Genomic DNA, 22647 nt, shown 5'->3' with positions numbered 1-22647 from the left:
GTGTTGATTCCTGTGGGCTGCCAGTATTTACTGGCCTCCAGTTGCACGTTTTTCTGCTGGTTACAATTCTTTGAGCCTAATAATACAGCCAGTTTTCCACCCTCTTTGTAGTCTGCTCATCCAGTCAATGTCTCACTAATAAGGATATTGTAGAAAATGTCAGCAGCAATGCCAAAGTCAAGATAAATAACCTCCGCTGTTCTCCCCTTGTCCTCAGCGCCAGACATCTCATAATAGAGGGCAATCAGGTTGGTTAGGCACAGCTTGCTCTTGATAAACCCATGCTGGCTGTTCCCGGTCTTGTTCTTTGTGTGCTTGGAAATGACTTCCAGGGGATTTGGCTGACTGGCCATTATGTCTTTGGAGCCCTCTCTTTGCAGATGGATGTGATCATTGCCTTTTTCCAGTCATCTGGAACCTCCACCAATCACTATGACCTTGCAAAGATGATAGAAGCAGCCTTGCAAAGACCAGCTCCTTCAGCACCTGAGAGGCTTCCCATCTGGTCCCCATGATTTGTATAGGTCTGTTGCCTTAGGTGCTCCCTAACTCTTACATTCCTCTTCTGTGGGTAATGCTTCACTCCCGCAACTCATCAGTGATGTGAGGGGACAGATCTTACCAGTGCAAGCGCATTACCACTGAAAGCATATTAAGGTATTATTAATACAAGAAAGCAAAATGTAAATTTAAAAGAGTAGAAAGATTTTGTTGTAAATAGCCTTTATTGTGCTGTCTCACTTTGCTGCCTGTCTGATGTCTTTGGTTTGTAAGCAAAGCAAGTGAGAAGAAAAACCATGATTTTCTAGATGATGACCAAGATGCCTTTCAGTGAAAAAGACATCAGTAATGAGATATTTAAAGGGTAACTCAACACCCCACAGACTTCAGAGAAACCTTTCAGCAGAGGTGGTTTTGGTTTTTGGTATGGATGCATTGTGGTAGCACTCCCATCAAATAGTTTGTACCTGGGAAGACTGGTGGAGTGTGTAAAGAAGTGTTTTTGTCCAGCATTGCCTGTTCAGACTTAATGGATTGTCTAGACAGTTTTGTTAGGGAAAAAACTTACGTCTACAGTAAATTTTTAGGATCCTGTTAAAAATCCTGGCATATCCATATTTTGATTTCATATATTTTTAAAGAATGCTATTTTTGCATTTGTGTAAGTTATTCAGATTGACTGACACATCATTACAGTCATGTCTTGCATAAGAGATGAGAGCATAAACTGCACTTGGTTTCCATTACTGACTCATAGATGGACTCCGTATGAAAGAAGGACTTGCTGTTAGTCTGTAAAGTTGTTCTGGTTTCATATGTTGAGGGTCTATGAACCTCGCTTGCTCAGGACTTCTACCTCCATTTAGAGTTTGTCATAGTTTGTTGGAAATTAGCCTGCTGAGATAATCTACCCGCTGAAGTATATGGGATGGGAGGAGTGGACAGTGGAGTGACCCAAAGGCTGGTTCCTGAGGTGCAGAGTTAGTTGGCAGTTCTCTCTTGGTCCCAATTAAAGCAATGTACAGGGGATCTGTGCTGGCCATTAGCTCAGTCTGAGCTGAAGTAATACACCTAAAACTGTATGTGGAGATGATGCTGAAGGCGCACTTGATAGTTGTGCTTGGCCTGATTCCTGCCCCCGGCCCCCTCTGCATTTCATGTTCTGTATGTTTTACTAGCATGCTGTTACTTAAAGTGCACTGGGAATATAAAGTTACTAGTTTCTACTAAGCTAGAAATAGGAAATGCATTTGATAAGGCTGTCTTTCAGAAGTTCGTTATTTATACATGATGACATGTTAACACGACAATTTCTTACACTGAGTATTATCACTGAAATATCAGTGACTGTCATTGCTGCAGCATGGTGAAATAAAATAACCCTTTTTCTATTTAGACCCAGATGTCATGCTTTTAGCCTGTCATGCAGTAAATACACTGAGCATCCTTGTACTGGAAGCAATTAGGGATAGCTTTATTTTACTGGAAGTTGCCCACCTTTCCTAACTGTCCACTCCAATTTTGCAAGCACTGATTAACCAGAGATATGTCTATTCAGAAACTCAAAGTGTATCAGTCTGAGCCAAGTGACACTGAGGCGCTCTCCCCAAGGGAAGCCAGAAGCCTTGCACGCTTGGAGCCTCTCGTTCAGAAGGAGGGAGATGGGGAACGTGGATCTGAAGCAAGTGCAGCAGCCTTCAGGCTGTTTGTTACTCTGCTCCTCTGTCTTTGAATGTGTGTATAATCTGTGAAAGAGCATGGTTTCCCCTTGCTTGAATCTTAAATCTCAGTGTTTTGCATGAAAGAAAAAGGCTTCCTCTCCATCTTTGCCTGCCAGTGCCATCCACAGAAGCTGAAGATAGGCCTGTCTCTCTCCTGTGATTGCAAAGGGCCTAAACCTAGTTCAGGCTAGTGGTTTGAATGCCAGATCCCCAAAATTGGATGAGATGAATACTACACTCTGTGTTGTTGAGGATCAGCAGTGCATCCTTCTCTAAGCTTTGCTTACTACTTACATGTTTGAGACGGTATATTCAAAGTTGCATGTCTGATTTTTGTCCGAGTTGTTTTTTTAATAAAATTGCAGGCCAGTCATTTTGAAGAACAAAGCCAAAGCAAACACCCCTATTGTGTGAATGCCGTATTTTCACTTTTGATGCTCAGCAATTAGTAAGCACCCAAAGAACAACTCGCAAATGCTGAAGAGAAGCATATGTCATTTACGATGTTAAATAATGACATTTAACAGTGACTCCCAGCCCCTCCACCCTGAGATGTTTAAAAATGTCTAAATTAATTTTAAAGTTGGGAAATAGGAGTTAATAGCACTATTGTGTTTGGAAAGAAGAACTTGCCCTTCTCCTGCATAATTAAATAGATACAAGGTGTTGAGCGCTCGGCTGCAGTATGACAGTACCGAATGTTCAGCACTTAACAGCATCAAACAGCGTTGCCCTGAGCCACTCACTGCAGATCACAGCGTGAACTCTTAGATGGTGGTGCGGGACACTGCAATGAGGGAGAGAAAGGAATAAGGTGAGTGGATTTTTTTTGCAAGATGTATTATTCCAGAATTCACTTCACAATCTGCTCCCACAAATGGTTGTTTCAGTTTCAACTGAGCTGACAGCAAATTGAGGCAAATGGTGTGGGAAAGCGTAGCTGCAGGTGGAAGAAGGGGTTGTGAACTACTTGAACTAATATTGCTGCCTGATGCTTTGTGTTGCTGAATCATGTGCTTAGCATCACCAGGACCATTACCTTTTAAGACTGAGCACAAAGGAAAGGAAGGGCATGGCTGTTCTTCTTTGATATGTTAGCAAAGGTGAAGGGTTGCAGAATACAGACAGTTTTCAACCTTTTTTATCTCTGACTTTGTAAGTCAACACTTACTGATTGGAAATACTTTATAGGATATATCCAATGCGTTATGCAACTTTTATTATTGATCTGATTTTTAATGTTTTTCAATTTTATATTAATATTGAGGAAAACTGACACAATGTTGTAATAGCACAGTAATGTGGGCTGGTTCCTCATTTGTGCTTATAACCACACTCCAGAGAGCTGTCGTTTTGGAATCTCTCAAAGCCTGCACGGAGTTATTTCTCTGGGTGTGTATGTGTATTTTGTAAGTGGGAAAGCACACAGAGTGTTAGTTCTGGAACGTGATAACTGGGAGTGTGCTGCATGTGGGAAAAGCATTTAGAGGTCTTAGTGTTACAGTTCGCCTCTGAATTTTGATGACAGTTCTAATTCTTTAAATTTATATCTACCTTCATTTAATCCTTTGCTTCTAATTTCTGTGTGGATAGTCTATGAGGTGTAGGCTTGGAGGAGTGGGCCTCTTTTCACAACTTCATCTCCCCAGTGTCAGACCTTCCCTGTCGATTTTCCTCAGTTCCTAGATTTCATTTTCCCTGATTCTCTGCTGCCACTGAAGTAGGATGAAATGTGTGGCAAAGCTGACCCATTCTGTGGAGTCCCTCCTGTTGCCCCTTTCCCACATTTACCATAAATCTTGCAGGGAATTGTCTGAAAAGTCATTCTGTACTCAGAGTAAAACCTGCAATTTCCGGAATATACACTGAGCTCTCCGCTGAAGTTTCTAACCTTGATTGAAGTGCAAGAACTTACCAATTGTCACTGTAGCAGAGTTAATGGTGGCTAAGTAGTTACAAAAATAGTAGCTGCTGTTAGCCTCTGTCACTGGTTCCTTTCGTCCTTAGTTGCTGCTTTAAGGTGCAAGCCCAGCTACCTTGTACTTCCAAAGGCTTGTTTGTTGAAGCTGTAGTGAAGAAGTTTTATTTTGTAAAAGACTGTCTCTTCTCTCTTTGTGAGGGTGATTTGGTTTGAAATTGCCTGTGTGCGTCATAATTTAAATCATAAAGAATTATTGGAATAAAATTAATTATTTTTTTATTTACTTAATAAAGCTTACTTCACATGGGGATTTATGTAGCAATGTGCTGAACTAGGTTTTGTTTGCTGAGGAAAGAAATGTAATACCTATATATTTTAGTAATGATATTGCATAAATAAATGCTCCATTCAAATTACATTTTATTTATCAGGTTAGAAATGTATTAAATGGTCATGTTTTAGATTATATTTTACTTGCAATATATGTCAAGCTGTTTCTTGGGATGACAACTGAATTTAAATTAGAAATGTGTAATAACTTGTTTAAATTGAACTGTAAATAAATGACAGTGTACTGAATGTGTGTGTATGTATACACATGCAGGCGCGCACACATACACAATATTTTTATCTCTCTCTTTTTTTTTTTTTTAACTTGTTTTATTCTGTCATCTTGTCCTTTCATGGTCACAGTCATTATTCAAAGACTGTGAGAGGAAAGCAGGTGTTTATTCAGTTCCCTATCAGTTGCTAAATGTTTGGATAAATAAGATATTTTTGCTAAACTAAACTGAAAATTAAATTGTTTTTGCTGCAGAAACAGCCAAAACACTTTAATCTCTGCTTCCAGTAGGTGAACCAGTAATTTTTTGGATTTAGTATTTGATTCTGTAAAGCCAGTAGTAGATGCACAGTGATTTAAATAACATCAAGAGTGGTAGACTTAGGTCTTAATAGAGGTGTATGTAATCACATTATTAATTAGGTTTATTTTTCAGAGGAAATGTTTTTAACTTCAAAATTTTATCTTTTTACTTAAAATAATTGTATACAGTCTGTATCTACATACTCAAATGACATAATACTGAGCATGGTTGGGGAAGAAGAGATGTGGCCTAGCCATGACAACATACCTCTGGTATCCCCTTGAACCAAGAGCAGAAAACGTATGAAAGATGTAAATGGTTCTGCAAAGCATGAGTTTATGGTCAGGGCCAGGGCATATGCAGTTCTCCCTCCAGATACTCGGAGCGTGTTTTGCGCTTTGTAGAGGGAACTATACCACCAGGATTCCTGAAGTTATGAACGTGTCTTTTCATGTGCATTTATTATGTGCCCTACTTTCTCTTGCTCTGCTCTGTGATCAGTATGCATTACATCTACTGCATCGGGATCCTATGTTCCCTCCCATGGGTTTGGAAAAAATTGGAAACCCAGTATTCAGTTCTGGCAGATTTATTTTTACTTGCATTGTACATTTAAAAAATCAGGTCTTGTTCGTCCTGGACGATTCCACGGAGAGATAAACTAGCAGACTGAAGATGAATCATGAGTAATTTGGGGAAATATTTTTTATTTTTAATAGCTGCTTAAAGCTGTCTTTTTTTACTGTTACTTGTTGCAGCTCTAAAGCCTGATAAGAACCTGGGAGATGAGACATTTTAAATATTCAGATCATCTCTGTTTCTTTGGTTAAGGTGTATGAGTTTTAGAGTGTTATTTTCCATCAGGATCAGAACCAATATTACTTTCTTAAAAAATGGTGAAAAAAGTGTAGACTTCTTTGTTTTTTTAAATACACTTAAGCAGCCTTTGCAGACTACCTGCCTTTTTTGTATAGGTGTGGGCATAATTAATCTTTAAATTTTGAGATTTACCTCTATATTTGTGACAATAAGCATTCTTTTGTCCCCTCCTTAGTTACCGTGTGTTTTAGTGACTTGGTTTGTAAAAGCCACATACTGTATTGTTAGGTATGGAATTTTTTTTTTTTTTTTTTAAATCTGTTTTGTGTAATCTTTGGATAGAAATGGTTGCTGCTCTTTAAATTCTCTCCTCTACTTCCTTTCCACAATTTTTTGGTCCAATTATACAAGCTATCAGACCTGCTTCTCTTTCTAAACTTTGCGTCCCTTGGCATGTAAAAATTAGGAGGAGTCAGTTCAGAAAACATCTTTTGCTTTAAATTCTTTACTATGTCTTCAGCGATTTTGGTATTTATTCCCTCATGCTTTTCTTCACTCCCTGTTGTGAGTAGGATGTAGCAGAAGACCTAGTAACTGCACTGAGGGAATAGAGCAAGCTTAATATCAAAATGACTTAAATAGTCTTATCCACAAATTCCTAATTAAATTTCTATGTACAGTAGATGTCAAAGACTCTGCAGTTCATTTTTTTTTAAAAAAAAAAAGCTCATCTTTCACAATTCCTCGTGTACCCGTGCTCCTGAGCAAAGGGCATGTAAGGAGCACAACAGACTGGGACACGATTGCCACATCATTCTGGAGAAAGGGACCTTACCCTGTGGTGGCAGTGTAATCTCCCTGGCGAGCACTGCCAGCCCCATCTTCTGCCTCTTCTGGTCTGGAAGTTTTTTGGAAGTTTTTTTTCTTTTTTGGCATTGTTACTGTTTAAGCTAATTGTATTTATAAAGGGGCATAAAAGCCAAAGTCTTTTGCTTCCGGCGGCCCCTGCATGCCAAAATGTTTGGCAGCAGCGCCAGCCTAAGATATTCCTAATACGCCTTTCTCTTTCTTTCCCTCCGCTCATTCTTGCCCCCTCAGTTGTGCTGACAAAACTGTTAGTGGGATTATATTTTGAACCGAAAAAGGGAGAAGATCTGGCTTAAAATGCAGACTGGTTCTTTTTTTGCGGTAGGGTTTTAGAAAAGGAGAGAGAAAAGCCCCTGTTGTGTGGCTTCAGTGAGACCTGCTGCAGGGACCCACTCTGTTGCACTGCTGTAGCACGAGGGAGATGAGGGCCGTAAACTTCTGCTTGGAAACGTGAACAACTTGTGAGGACATTACCTCTATTGCTGCCAAACTCTTCGTGACTGAGCAACTTAATAAAATCTACTGCCATTACGTTGCTTTCAAAAATCTTTAAGATGTCTTGGCTGATGGAGCATTAAACTGCAGGCACAAGATGTTCAGAGGCTCCATGGTCTCCAGAAGTGTCTTGCATAACAACTGCCAGTCATGTCAAAGCAAGGATTTGTCAGTGGTCAAACTAAGCAGCTGGGAAGCTGAAGAGGAAATTCTAGGGTAGCTCTGTTTCACTTGGCTCCTCCAGTTACAAGTGTTGTAATCAGTAAGGCAGTCTGCAAGCACTCAAGTGAAACTCTGCCCTGGCTTCCAGCCCTACAAATTCTTCCTGCTAATGCACTGAAGTCATTTATGTGGAAATGCCTCCTGTTTGGTCACTGTGTGCAGTAATTTAGATCTGCAGAAATTTCAATTTATATAAAGTAACTTTGGGCTTAAATACTGCGGACTTTTTTTACTCTTTGTATTTTTTAATTTATTTATTTATTTTTTTACTGGTGCAGCTTCTCCAAAGCTTGTGGCTGTGATGCATTACTCCCTCTCTTCCAGTTATCGCCTCTGCGGGATGATGGATGCGACCATATCTGTTCATCCCCTTGCTAATGCTGTGTAGATACTAGGAAACCTTTGGCTACCAGAAAATTCTCTTTTTTCTGGAAAGCCGTAGGGAGAGTGAAGCTATTTCCAGCTTTATCTACCTGGAAAATATTTTTTTTCTCTAAATGGATGAATTTCCATAGTCAACTTTACAAATGTCCATATGCTAACTAGTTAACGCTAATTATTGAGAAACTGCAAGTTGAAGTCTTCCAGATAATACTAGCTAGAAACTTGTGCACTGATTGTCAGGGAAAAAGATTGTCTCTGGTGAAGGCTGATATGTTCATGCCAAAAAAAAACAACCAAAGAAAAATTGGTTTCAGTGAATTCGATCTGATTTTGCAGCGAGAGGAGGGGCTTCCTGATCTGAACTAGTAACAGCCTAATGACTGGGTGGGTACTTAGGATTTAGGAAAATCCAGGGTGAAAGTCCTTGTCTCAAATCCCATAGACTGAAAATTTGAACCTGTTTCCCAAATCCTAGCTATCTATCTGTCTGTCTCCTCCTCCTCTTCCTATCCACCCCTGGTTTTAAGAAGTCCTGCTTTTGTTCCAATATACGACAAAAATCCAGAAATATCCTTTTTTTTTTTTTTTTTTTTTTTTTTTTTTTTTCCAAAATCGAATTCCTGTTCTCCAGCCTGCCCTACTGCTAACTACAGCTGATTTTTAAAAGTCAGCTCTCTGAATGGATTAGCTTGTGCAGTCAGCTTGGGGTATTTGTATTTGTAATGCAATTGAAATAAATAAAGAGAGCATGACTAATATTGTCATATGTGAGGCAAGGGCTAGAGCAGGGGAGAGAGGCGAGCCAAAAAAAGGAAGATTCTTTTCCTAATTTTCTACATGCTTATGATTTTGAAGTGTTGAACTATTGATATTGAAAGTAAGTCATTCTGAGGTTAACTTAGGCAATCACCAAGAGTTGTTCAGCAGGCCACATGACATTATTTTAGCCCAGGAGGCAGCTGCACAATCCATTTTTCTGTTGGGGTACTAAATTAGCATGGCCAGTTTGGGGCCTAGAATTTGTCTTGGCTGGTGGTGTGTTACCTAGGAAACAAAGATTAAACTTTCAAAAAGAAAAAAAAGGAAGAGAGAGGTTTATATTTTTAGGAAGTGGGTTCAGCTTTGTTTTGTTTACATACTTCCAGTATCTGGGGGGGGAAAAAAATCCCAAAACATAAAACCCCGCATGCTTACTTTCTGTGGTGTCTTCACAGTACAAGAGATGTGGACTTAGATATGTCAAGCTCCGAGGGATTATAAAAGTGACAGTTTCTCTTTTATGTAAATTACTGGCTCTTCAACACTTCCCGAGAGATCTGCAGTTCAAAAGGGGTGGTTATACTGGAGAGTTACTGCCAAAATTCCTGGGAGTAACTTGCTGTATTACACATGCAACCTTCATAACACCTGGCGCTGTGGTGTCCGGGGCAGCCTGCATCTGGGCTAATGCACAGCCTTGGTTTTGTAACGTTCGGAATAATTTTTGTTCATTTCTTTACGTTTCACTGCAGTCTTTGGATGAAAAGGAGTATGAGAAGTGTGTCTTGTTCCTAATATTGTAATAGGCTCAATACCTTTTGAGACTGAGACTTCAAACAATAAGTTTCAATACTATTCAAAATAAACTTGCTATGAAAACAATTTAATTTCTTAACTCTAAACTAAGAGAATCCAGAGACAAGGTTGCCCGTGTTTAATTGATTCCACTGTAGGACGAGCAGGCTTTTGTCTGGAGGCCTGTGTACTGCCTGGTAGCGCTGTGGGTGATGGCTTAGATAAAACCGTGCGGAGGATAATGTAAAATATTGTTAAAACGACTTTAAAAATAGTACCTTGGTACTACACATTCTTCTTCTCGCTGTGACATTCACATCGTCCTTGCTTAGCTTGCTGGCAAAAAAAAGAAGTCTCTTCCTGTTAGCGTAGCAAGGCGAAATAGCTCTAGCCAAAGATGGCCGAGCTCGGCTCTGATCTGCCACTTCCATCGGTAGCGTTGTTGGGAGCGAAGGTCTGATCTCAGAACTGTTCTTGCAGGTGAAGAGCTGGGGGATTTTTTTGTTTGTTTTTTGCTTGACTTCTTTGGGGACAAGGAGGCCTTCACTTTGCTTAGGAGGTGGGGAGAATCTGAGAAGTTGTTTGTAGTGCAAGAGTTTACCTCCTAGATTTGAAACTTTCTGCTGTGATGTTCCTGGGCTTCCTGCATCTCTCAGCCCTCTGTGGCTTCTTGAGAGAGATTCCTCCTGAAGCCACCGCTGTCTATATCGCAAGTGGTTTCTAAAGGTTTTTATGCCTCTTTCACTCCAGCTTTCAAATATGTAGCTTGCTTTCCAGCGTGCTTCCTGTAGCACTAATTCCTTTGAGTCACAGCCACCACGTTTCAGGACTTTCCTATCCCCATTATCTGCGTAATTATTGGGCTGCTCTGCTTTATCAGTCATCTTGTAGTCAGCTAATAGCTAACTTTTCCAGCTGTTGAGATGTTCTGATGGAGATATTGTCTATGGAGAATGGGAAATACATTGACGGAGAAAGAGGAGAGTCCTTTTCTACTTTGAAGAGGCAAAAGTAGCAATAACAGTAGAAAATGGAAGTAATGGTGTTACTGAGGGGGCTAACCTCCACAAAGGAGTGACAGTCCTTCAACTACATAGATTTAAGTATATTGAGGCTAAAGTTAAACACATTGTCCTAGAAGCTATATCAGTATGCAGAGGTGCTTATCTCTCTCTCTTCCTCGTCTTACTAGCCTGCACTGTGAGTTCAGACGTGTCTTCTCCTTCAGCTGGATTTGGGAAGAGAACAGAACTGAGTTTAGATGGTACGTGCTGTGTAAGGTATACTGGTAGAGCATTGCGAGTGCACTCCTGCAAAATTGCCTTGAAAGCACCTGCCGTTTGGTGAACGCCTAGAAATGCTCTTGCTTTGGAAAGGACTAGTCCAGGGTACGCTTCTATAAGCCTGGGTTTTGCAGTGCTGGCTGGGGAACGATTGCCCTTGCTGTACCCAAAGTTGATTGCATTTATTCTGTGGTAGTGTGCTGAGCTGCCTGGGCTGAGCTGTAGCGCTCCACCTGGCTTTCCCACCTGGCTTTCCCAGCTTGGTCTGTGCTCTCTGGCAGTCTCTGAGGCCAACAGGCAGAGCCATGTTCACAAATACGATGCTAAAAAACCTCTTTGTATTAGAACAAAAAACCTTTGTGTTTTCTCTGCTTGCTTTTGTAATTTTGCTTTCTTTTCAACCTTTATAACATTAGTAACAGTGTGGGGATGTATGCATGTTTGTGACCACAGGTATGTGTATATATAAATACACACACTTAAAATTTTGACAGAGACTTGCTGGTCTTTGGTAGCAATGCAGCAAAAGTGATGAAAACAATTCTGCATCCTTTTGTAAGACAATGTAAAATGTCAAAGATGAATTAAAGGTAGCTTCAGATATTTCCAAATTCTTTCAGCTTGGTTCTGTGGGTTTTTATATAACCTGCATTTTTCTCTAAAATGGCTTCTCCCTTTCTTTGTACTGTGACACTCTCATCAACTACAGCTATATACAAAGAAAATTATGCTGCTGACAGTGCAGCAGAGGCTGTCAGCTGCACAGGAGGTGTCCAGGGAAAGAATAACTTGTTTTAGGTTTTCATTCCTAGTTGTCTTGTGTATTGTTAGCAGCAGGGGTAAAACTTTCAGACCAAATGTAGCTTTTAAATTGGTATTCTTTAAGTTTGACAAAATGGTCAATATAGTTGTTACTGTTAATTATTTCTCTCCAAGACCACTGTGCTAAGCAGAATTCAAAGGCTTCCCCTAAACTGAAGGCCTGCAAATCATTGAAACAGCAAATTAATGGGGAATGTGTTCATGAAATAAATTGTGGTTTGTTTGACTTTAATATGTACCAGGGTGCATGCGTATGACTTTTTTTTTTTATATAGTTGTAACTAACATGTGAATCCTCCTTGACCCTTAAGCTTACAATTACTGATTTCCTTTGATGAGGTGGTAGAGTGGACCTTATCGGAGCTAGATGAGGGGACAGGGCAGTAGCTGATGCATGGAGGAATGTTGTGCGGGGGGACAGTGTGGAAGACGCATGAGAAGCTCTGAGGTGAGAATGGTGCTGGAACAAAATCACAGAATGGTTAAGATTGGAAGGGACCACTGAATGAGGCAAGTTTCACCCTATTCAGGTACAACTTTGAGTAGGAGGCAGAAGAGTGGTAAATAAGCCTGTCATGGTAGAGGAAGAAACATGAATTTGATGTGACAAAACAGAGAGCCAGCATAAGAAATTATAAAAGCTAGTGGTACCACAGAAAATCAGGCAAATAAAAAAACCCACTAAAACTCAAAAACAGGCAGTTGCCTTCAGAGTAGATGTGATGAATAAGGGAGATGGGTAATGTTGATGTAGAGGAGGCTTCCTCCAACTATAGCTGCTAATCTGATGTACAGCGTTCCTCTCCCAGGTACCAAAATCTCCAGAGAGCTTTTAGAAACAGATCTTTGTGTTAGACTCTGAGGTGTTGAGTCTTTAAGGTTTACTTGGGTCAGGTTTTGGGGCTTTTTCTACACAATTTAAGAATTTTTTGCTCCTCACATGAAAAGCTACTGGTTACTTTTTTGTTAACCCAATGACTGTGCTGGAGCATTAAGAAAGATCAAATGCTAAGAGTTGGCTTTGTTGGTGCGTACTCTGATGTGAATCTAGATATGGCGGAAGTGGTTAAACTGGATGAGGAAAGGAACTGTATGGGCCAAAGGACCTTAAAAATGGATTTCATTGAATGACAGTAACTTGTTTTGTACAGATTCAGTTGATATTTTCTGATGGTTTAAGACCCTGTGGAATATTTTGCCCTGAATCCTAGAAGTGTTAGGGAGGACGAAGTGCAAGTGTTTGTATTCTACCTTGAAATACAGGCCAAATAAAATAACCTGTAGGACAGGAGTGCTGTAAGATAAATCTGGAGAAATGCTGAGGATGCACATACTTGAAGATACACAGACGTGCAGAAATTCCTAGGTCACAGGACTGAGGGAACAGCCAGAGAACAGTGATGGAGACTGCAGAGTCTTGGAAGATGAAGGATTATTTATTTTATTTATTTTTTTTTTCCTGAAGGAAAGAGGTTTGGATCAGTTTTTGGTGCTAAACTCTCATTTCCTCTCTTTTGCACCATGAGTGAAATTTAGCGAGTCCTCCTTCAGTTCTAGCAAGGGTAGAAGAAATGTTGGGCTTCACACAACATGTTGCTGGTTTCTATCGCTTCTTGAAAAAAGAAAGAAAATCTAAATGTATCATCTCTCTCTCGCTCTCTCTCTCTTTTTCTAATACTGTTTGCTTTCTCCTGTCTGAAAGAATAGAAAATGCTAGGTAGAATAGGTAGTTGATGAGTACAAGAACAGTTATATGCAGCTTTCCAGCTCTTGTAGCCCCAGTGCCCATGGTGCCTGTTTAGAAACCAGAGCCTGGCTCCTGCTCCTGTCTTAAAAGTTCTCTTCAGTGGATATGACAAAGACCTTTTTTTTTAGCTTTTTCTTTTTTTTTGGGGGGGGGGGATATTTTATTTTAATAGGCTACTGCTGCGTGCAATGACTGTGTACAGCTTAGAGCATTCAGTCAAGACATGAGAGGTCTGAGTAGCCTCCTTTATTCAGCCTGGAGATACAAATATACATCTTGCAACTGTCCAAAGAGTTGCCCTTGTGCCAAGCTAAGATGAGGAGCGTTGTGCTTACCTGCTGCTCAGAGCTCAACCCCTTTTACAGCAGAGCCCACAAGTTACTTGAGATGAGCAAGAGTGAGAGGGAGCCTGCCTTGATGTAGCCCCTGCTTGAGAGAGATGGACAGGACATGAGGTTGTAGATTCCAGCTTCTATATCCTTGAATTGTGTGTGAATTTTACAGTAAATAGACTACAGATAATGGACCTGAAATAACCCGCAGGCATGACTGCATTTTGTAACTGTTCAGGCCGGCTGAATTACCATTATTAGGGACTTTCAGTGTGCTTTAGCACCCAAGTTTTGGATCCTTGTGTTGTGCAGGTGGGTGTTGGGCAGCTAACTGCTTAGGCTGGAATCCTTTGATCATTGCAGGAGCAGAAGTTCAGCTGTGACAGGAGCAGCTGGGTCAGATAAGCAAGCATGGCGCTGCAGGGCTGAGCAGTGCCAAGCAGAGCTTCTCTGAACAGCACTGCAGTGTCCAAAAGCATGGGACTTAGCTGCAATGAGGGGAGGAGGATTAACTATGCAGGTGTCTGTTTAGAAAGGCACTCGGGAATAGAGACTGTCCAGCGTGCTCTCAGAATGAATTGGTGATCAATGTTTTGATACAGAAGGTCAAGGAAGCAACTAGACTACAGAGTTTGATTATGGGAGGCAATTTGGGTGAATGGTTATGAACTGATGATCTTTACAAGAAAGAGAGGGAGAAAGCACAGTAGAATAAAAAGAGTAGACTTGAAAGTAACCTTTGCAAGAAGGAAAGAGCTTTTCCTTGGTGATGCTATACAGAGGGCTCAAATGCAAACTGTCCCACCTTGCAGACAGGGAACCTGTCTTGGTTTAAACTGCAGGGTCTTCATTGACCTCAGATATAAGAAGGAAACAAACAAAAAAATGGAAAGGGGGTCAAATGACTGAAGGTAAGTGAATGTGGTACAAAGATGTGGCAGCAGAACTAGAAAGGTCAAGGCACAAAATGAGATGCAACTAGCAAGGGAAATTGAGAGCACCAGTAAATCATTTTTAGGATGTCAAAGTCTTTGCTTCATTTTCCTAGAAGGAATTAACATGGTAGTTGACCTGCTGGAAAATGCTTCTTGGCTAAAAATAATGTTACCGTTTGGAGCTTTGTGTCATCTTCAAGTGAAAGTTGACACTGTGGAATCTGCTTTGTGTCACGTGGCATTTATCTCTCACCAGAATCTTGAATTTTCTATTTACGTTTTGACTCTGCTTATGACTCATAACCATGATTATTTGCAATGCTATCTCTGCCTGCTTTACATTTTTCATATCTGACACACAATATGTCTCCCAGAAAAGGCCTTTTAATCTCATCTTTCTTCACCTGCAAACTGTAGGCTTTTCTCCAATCAGTGCTCAGAGGACCTACTGAGTTGCCCCTTGCCCCAGCGTCGGTAGGATTTTCCAAGATAAATCTCTCATCTTTCAATGAATTAACATGTTTAAAATGCAACCCTTTGAGTGGATTAAACAATTGACGCACGGGTAATGGGATATAGTACCTTTAACTGCAGTGGTACCAGTTCAGATCAATCCAGTCACATTATTATTTGAGTTACCATTTGAACTGCAGTATAGTTATAAACCCATGTCATGCATTCCTCTCTGGACAGGACAGGGAGCTAGTGAATGCAGTGATTTGTGCAAACAATACCTTCCCGTTTGAGAAAACAGGAAAATATGTATTTATATTTAAGTTGGACAGATTTTGAGACATTTGCTGAAAATATATGTATTTATATTTAAGTTGGACAGATTTTGAGACATTTGCTGAAAATATATTTGAATACAGTGGGATTTTTTTTTCTTTAAAAAAGGCAGGAGGATAGGGAGGTGACTTCTGCAGAGGGGGCAGAAATGCCAGTATCTTTCCCACCCACCCCCGCCCCATCATTTTTTTCCAAATGTGAATAATGTTTGCAATAATTTTTGTAACTTCAGTGCTGGATCTCAGATGACATGGCCCAGAGCACTGCTCAGTGTCTTCAGGCTGTCTTGTCAGTTGTTAGGCAGTTGTTGAAGCTGTCTGCCACTTCCCTGTGCTGGCAATGACTATGGATGGGGAGGGAACGGATGGGGAGGAAATGGGCTGATCTGCATTCCTGGCTTAAGCTTGGTTTCTTTTTTTTAAAAGCACTTTTTTTTTTTTTTTTTTTTTTTTTTTGGAGGGTGGTGGTGGTTCCTTTTTTGTGTTTAGGCATTTAAAAGCTTTCTTCTTTGCATATACCTCTCACAGTTTTCAGCCCAACCAGCATTTGTTCCTTTGAAAGTATATAGCCAGTATTCCAGAACTAATGTCTTTGGACCTGCTTGAGAATGGAGCCATTTCAAAGCCTTGAAGTGATGAATGTGTGTGTGTGTGTGTGTGTGTGTGTGTGTGTGTGTGTGTGTGGAGGGGTTGTTCTTCTGCTCCCCTCCGCTTCTTTCCTCTGAATTTTTGAAGCCGTTTGTCAGAGAAGATGAGCTTCAGAGCTATGGCTAAAAACAAATGATTATGCAGCAAAACAGTTCAACAGTTCAAGTAAGGGCCTGATAAACTAGGACCGATACGAAAGGATAGATGCACCATCATCCACTTTCTATTATTATTTGTTATTAAAGTTCAATCATTCTTGTTCCTGGAAGTAGCTGGTAATGCGGAATTTGATGGAATGCAGCATACTAAAAATAGACTTCCACATTTGGAAAATACATCTGTTAAATAGAGCAATTACTGATTACATATTGCGTTGTTTTTAAGATAATTCAGATGCTTTTCTGAACACTGTTATCAAGGTTATGATTGTTTTTGTCTCTATTTCAGTAAAACATTATGAAGCGAACTGTAAAAGAAACTAGAAATTACTCATAACCTAATACAGTGAAATGGAGAATCTGTATAACATCAGCACAGTTTTGAGCAGACTGGGAGAATCTCAAAAAGATTCAAAAAGAGAATCTCAGTCTCTTTCCTCTGCTAGTAACTTACTCTGCTGCTTCAGCTGAGGTCCCGTTTCACATGATAGTTTTCTCATCTATATATGTTATTATAGTAGAAATAATAGTCAAGATTTTTCAGACAAAGACTGAGTAAATTATCATCGTTACTAGACTTCTTCTCTGCCTAATACTAGGTTCAGGAACGCTAGCGCTTATGTGAATGGAAGTGGGCTTCAGTGCAGCAGCACCGAGGTGTGCGTGTGCACAGCCAGCTTCAGCAGCAGGTACTCCTGTAAGTGTCTGTAAGTGTTTGCGTGGGCGAGGAAGTGTCCGTGAGTTTTGCAGCAGGCCTCCCAGTAGCTGTGTGAACAGTGACTTTTTCATTTCTACAGGCTTCCAAAGCGCCCACATCCCTGTGGGTTTGGTTTGTTCATTTCTGTCATGAAAACGACTTTGGGAAAATAAGGATTCGATATACAGTGATGGGTGTTACCAAAAAGATCCTTGAGTATGGGGAGAGTGCAGGAGGAGAAACACAATGTACGTGGGGCAGCCCTGAGAGCTGCTGGGAGGGCTTGGTAAGAAGAAAGGACTATTTTAGTTATCTCAAGAATTGAGTGTTTTTTTTTTCCTCTCTATCTCTGTGTGTGTGGTTTGCGTGTTCTTACCGACAGCTGCCGCTAGTTGCTAGTGTGCAAGTATTGCTGAGAGTTGGTGCCTGCCTGACACCGTATTGAGTTGAAATGACCCTTGCCGCCAGAAGGTGAATGCTGGTTTTGCAGCCAGCACGTTTGGAATGCAGGAGGTCGGAATTAAAAGAAATTCTCACCTTTTTAAGAGTTGAAACCTAGTGCCCGAGTGTGTCTGTAGAGGTACCAAAGGCTATGGGAGAACATTTTGGTGTCAGCATTAAAGGAAATAATCTGTTAAAAGAGACTGTTATGTTCTATTTAAAAGCTATTAGTAGCTCTCCTTCTCCAGAATGGAGGTTGCTTTTTTAAATGGCCTGTAACTTTGCCAACTTTCTCTCTTTCTCTTCATCCACTTTTTTTGTACAGGTTTATAATTCTGTCCCCATTATAAGTATGTTGCTAATATAACAGATATATAGTGCCAAATCTGTTATGCTGGGTCAGGTCATTTCCTTGGTATTGCTCGTGAAGTTGAGGGCCTCGTGACAAAAGCAGAGTGAATTTACTTTGTTCGTCCTCATGCCATGTTAAGCTGTGCATCTGTAAGTCAGGTGAAGTGGAAGGGATGGGAAATTTGGGCATCTCTTACTCCTCCTTGCCCTACCACAGGTTCTCAGTGACACTGTTTATCCTTCTTTCCAGAAAATGCCAAAGGGATAAATGAAAATTAATAACGTGCTTCCTGCATTTGTGACTGTGGTTGTCTTGTACTCTCCTTTTTCTACTTAGTTCTTTTTGTTCTTCCTACAACTCCACGAAGGGAAGCTTTCACAGAGCTCCAAAAATGCATGTGTGATGCTTGCATACTGGGTTGGCGGCACCGGCGCTGGTGCTGCCTTTTAACCAGTCTTGTGTCCCTGCCAGTGAATTCTGAGGCCGAGGAGCCACTATCTTAACTTATCAAAGGTCGACATTACATTGACAGCAGCTTTGCCGCAGACTATTTAATTTAGTTCTGGGTGATAACTGAGGGGGGTGATAATGCTCAAAACACACCATGCTGCAGGTTGGCTGTTGCTTGCGGCTGTTCTCGTCCTCCTCTTTCTGTGGCAAAGTAAAACGATACACAGAAGCTGTCTTGTGGCACGGGTTTTCAGAGCGGTGATCTTCTTTTAGTTTTATTTTTAAAGAGATTAGGGAGAGAAGATTGTCCAAGGGGCCAGAGTGATAAAGATACTAAAATGTCAGAAGGTGCAGAAGATGAAACTGTTATTTATCCTCTGTATGTAACCTTATGCAACTAAGTACTTTAAAGATTTGTCTCATATTTAAGTGAATGTGTTGTTAGTGCAAGTCCATTGAAGTCGATATATTGGTTGCCTGAATTAACAGCAGAGCTTTTTTTGTGGGATTCTGTACTTGCTCTGTGGGGGCAGTGACAGAAATCTCCTAGCGACCTGTTGGTGCGTTGTGGATGTTGGGGCTGGTTTAAGTCCTCCTGTTGCAATAGTCATTCGTCGTCTTGGTGATTAACAGAATCCGGCTGGTCGGAGGTGGGTACTTTTGGCTTTAAATGCTTTTAAGAGAGGAAGGCTCTCATAGCAGCTGCAAGTGAACAAGTGAACTTACAAGTTATTTTGTGATTCTCGTTTTTGAAAGTCATGTTGTTATTTTGCTATAAGCTGATTGCCATTGTGTATGTTTTATTATTCATCCATGAGATAGCTACACGTCTGCCAAAAGCATGCTGTCAGTGTGCCAAACAAATGCCACTCTTGGCTTGTTCCCTCTCCAGACAGAGAGAGTGTTGGGTTTTCTGGTAAAGTGTTTCATTCTGATAGATGTAAGAAAAGGTTTGCACCCAGTGCCAGTTCGTACAGGCAAAGGCAAGAGCGAAGTACAGCTCGCCCTTGCAGCGAGAAGTGGTGCCGCCTGTGGGAGGTGGTGTCCTCGCGGGGATCTCCTCAGTCTTGTGCCTTCCTCCGTCAAGCTCTGCCTCCTGCGCTCGCCCTTTGCCTCAGGCGGCTGCGCTGCGCTGTGCTGCGCTGGGGAGCGGAGCTGCAGGCTTTAGGTGACCTTCCAAGCAGCCGAGATTGAGGCATATTGAAGATAAAGATGATAATCCTAAGAGAGCGAGTGCTTGCACTAGTGTGTTTAGGGCACATATGGAATATTGCAGAAGCTATTTTGTAAAGCATTTGCTGTCCTAACTCTGTTAGAGTAACCTCCAGGTTTCTTAACGTTTAATATCTCAAGGTCGATAAGTTCTCCTTAAAAGTCAGCTTTTGAAGTATATTCGTAGTTTGCAAATATATGTTTTAATGTTTCTTTATTGAACACTCTCTAAAAATGTTTTCTAAGTCAAGTATTTTTTGTATTTATAAAAATAATTTTTTTCCTTTCATTTTCCACTTCTCCATCCCCAGGGACTGACAGTAGCTCCCTCATGCATCACAATTCTCAATTTTATCCTGGTAAAATTTGAGTGAGATTTTAATGAGCCAAGTTGAGAAAAGGCATCTTATTCTTCCTCCTTTTCTATTCTGTTGCAGACTTTGACTTGAACTATTTTTGGCATTGGAGCAAGTTTACAGACTACGTGCAGTGTGTCCTGACCTTCACTGGTGTGACAGGTTACATCACTTACCTCTGGCTCGACTCATCTCTCTTTGTCGAAACGCTGGGCTTCCTCGCGGTGTTCACTGAAGCCATGTTAGGCGTTCCCCAGCTCTACCGCAACTACCAGAATAGGTCTACAGAAGGAATGAGGTATGGTGGTTTTTGAAAATGAAACAAAGGTGCAGGCGTGTGTATTTAGGTAAAATCTTTGTGTAGCATGGGAAGACTTTTCTAGGCAGGGCAATGTTGTCTTTCTAAATTTTACCTCAAGATAGAGCAGCTGTCGAAGTAATCCTCTGCCTGTACAAGTTGGGTATAGCACTGCTGAAGGCAGTGGGACCTCTGTTTCACCACTGAGATCAACCAATTGTCCAAGTCCAATTAGAGGCAGAAGCTCATTTTAGTAAAATAAACATCTAAATCTACTGTTGTTGCCATCAGCTTTGGCTCTGGATTATTTGCTGATCGCTGATCTGCCCTCTGTCCCTGATGTCACCCCAGACACTGACAGATGGCTCACTCCAGAGCTCTCTGAACTGCGCGTGGCCCTCTGAATTTCAACAGAGCCACAGCACGCGCCAGCCGAGATCCTTATCTCCTGGTGCGTGTGCCCAAATCTCCTTCCCGTAGAAAGGGAGAAGGGGACTCTCTGCATGCCCGGATCTTGTCCTCACCTGAAGTCAGGACATGGCTGGGGAGCCTGGGACTGCAGTATATGCACGCATCCCTCAGTTTAGATACCGAGCTGAAAGCACAGGGAAATGGTCTGTGCCAGACACCTCTGAGAACACTTGATTTCCCCTTGCTCCATGCAGTTACATGGCCATGCAGAGACTAGCGCAATCACCGTGTAACTTTAGTTTATTGCCTGTATCTTACAGCTTTTGAAAGGCCTCTGAATATTTGTATAAATTTGTTTTCCTTTGTTTTTCTTCCTGTCCTAGAACCATAGGAATGTTAGTGGATTTTTTCCCCCTCTGCTTTTATTTTGTTTTGTTTGTAATTATGTCTTGATCTCCTAGACCACCACCTGATGTGTTTGATAAAACAAGCTCATTAGCTTGTAGTGTTAATGCCTGCTGTGTGGCTGTTTGGACTGTGTTTGCAGGAAGCTGCTTCTCCTACAGTAGTACAGGTGTCTAGTCAACACACCAAAAACTCCTTACTGCTGTGTCGTGCTAATAGCACCTGCTCACCTAGGGCTGAATAAAACTGCTAGTTTTAGTAATCTGTGTCCAAACGGTACAATTATCTTCTGTTCATTTGCAGAATATTGTACTATACAACATTAATGTGAATACTGGAACTCAATCCAAGCTGTGTTATACTAGTAGTTAAAACTACTAGTTAGGATGGTACTAAAGAGAGAAAATATTTTGAGTCTCTGGCTAATAACTCTGTCAGTCTAACTCATGTTAATTCACCATTTTTTGTAATATGTTATTGATATATCTAACAAATGACATTAACATTTATTTTTGTGTAAAGGGTTGTAACTGACAACTCAAAAAATTTTCAATGCGAGAAGCTTACAGCAATGACTGGGAAACTCTCTGTAAACAAGTGCATGGCAGAAAACCTTAATCTTGTGCCCATTATGGGGGGTGTTAAACTAGATAGCCTTGTCCTAGTATTTACTGGGTATTTCAGTGATAACACTAAGGTTTCCAAATTGCAAAGGCAACTCGTGAAGCTTTTTAAAGGAGGAAAAAATGTTCACTGTGTTGCATCACTTCACTAGTCTGTAGACCCAGTACAGCAGCAAATTCAATTCAGTAAGTGCTGTGATTGTTTTTGACTTTAGCTGATTTCCCTTGATGTTAAACTTGCTGGAAAAATTTTTACTCTGGACAAAGCAAAACAAAAACAAACAAAAAAGCCCCCTCCAAACTGAAACAGTTATATCCTGTGTCTGCTGGCATTATTCCCTTTGCTTGTTGGCCTTCATGATACTTTTATTAGCTCCTGAAGTTCTTCTCTAACTTGGAATGTTTTTGAGGGAACATTTAGAAATTTGCCTTGAAGCTCAAGGCCTTTTCTAATTGGGAACCCCCTTGGCACAAGGTGGGTCGGGATTTTTTTTTCCAACATATTTGTGTTTTGCATGCACATACTGCCTTGGAAAATTCTGTACTTATGATAACCAAAAGAGTATTCACCTGCTAGACCTTGCTTATGCTCTGGTTTGACTCTCCTCTTTGCATGTTCTTGACTATGACTTATAGTGCTATAATGCAGTATTATGATAGCTACTATGAGATAGTATTTTGCTTTTCCTTAATTACTCTCTTGGGATCTGAGTTTTAGTTTTTCAATTTCCTGTATATGCTATTTAGCAAAAGAGGAAAGAAAAAAAAAACAAGCTTTGTGCTTCAAAATGACAGTTTTCTTGTGAAGCATTAAGTACAGAATTGCAGAATTCTCATTTAAAAATGCTTGGGGAAAGAGTGCTGTGTTTAGTCAAGAAAAAACAGTATGAAACCTCTTGTTCCCTTGCCGTCAAACACAGCTAGGTCCAATGACGTCCACCCTCCCTATCAGCTGCACCTGCACGTTTTCCCCACAATGTTCCCCGCTCTGGCTCTACTCCCGAGGCAGTATTTTGTGTGTCGTTGGACACTGATGAGTCTGGGGACTGTTGATAGAGTTTATAGCTTACAGTATGCACTAGTGTGAACACTTATGCTCTCTCTTTTCTCAGGTTATTTTGCAGTTTCATGTAGCAGAGCATGTTTCAGGGACCATGTGTGCTTTCTAGTGCTGTGTGATCCTGAGTTGACTTGATGATCTCTCAAGCTCTACTAGCCTGTCCCTACTGTAAGAGTGACTTCTGCTGGTATATTACCTTCTGTTGAAGGGACTGTTGGAAACGTTTCCTCTGAACTTTCCTTTCTGTGTCTGCTTTTTTTATTAAAAGATGTTAGGAAG

General features: G+C 40.8%; 1 protein-coding gene across 2 annotated transcripts in view; it reads left to right on the top strand.

The window, feature by feature from the left end:
• SLC66A2 (solute carrier family 66 member 2) overlaps positions 1-22647 on the top strand; it is a 62310-nt gene that overhangs the window by 23965 nt on the left and 15698 nt on the right. For both annotated transcript variants that reach the window (XM_062569877.1, XM_062569876.1), the window contains one exon: positions 19653-19869. In XM_062569877.1, the coding sequence (XP_062425861.1) occupies positions 19653-19869 (217 nt within the window). The remainder of the gene's footprint in view (positions 1-19652; positions 19870-22647) is intronic.

Source organism: Rhea pennata, chromosome 2, assembly GCF_028389875.1.
Source record: "Rhea pennata isolate bPtePen1 chromosome 2, bPtePen1.pri, whole genome shotgun sequence".
NCBI classification, from domain to species: Eukaryota; Metazoa; Chordata; class Aves; order Rheiformes; family Rheidae; genus Rhea; species Rhea pennata.
Note: the sequence above shows the minus strand (reverse complement) of the source record. Positions and strands in the feature narration are given on the sequence as shown.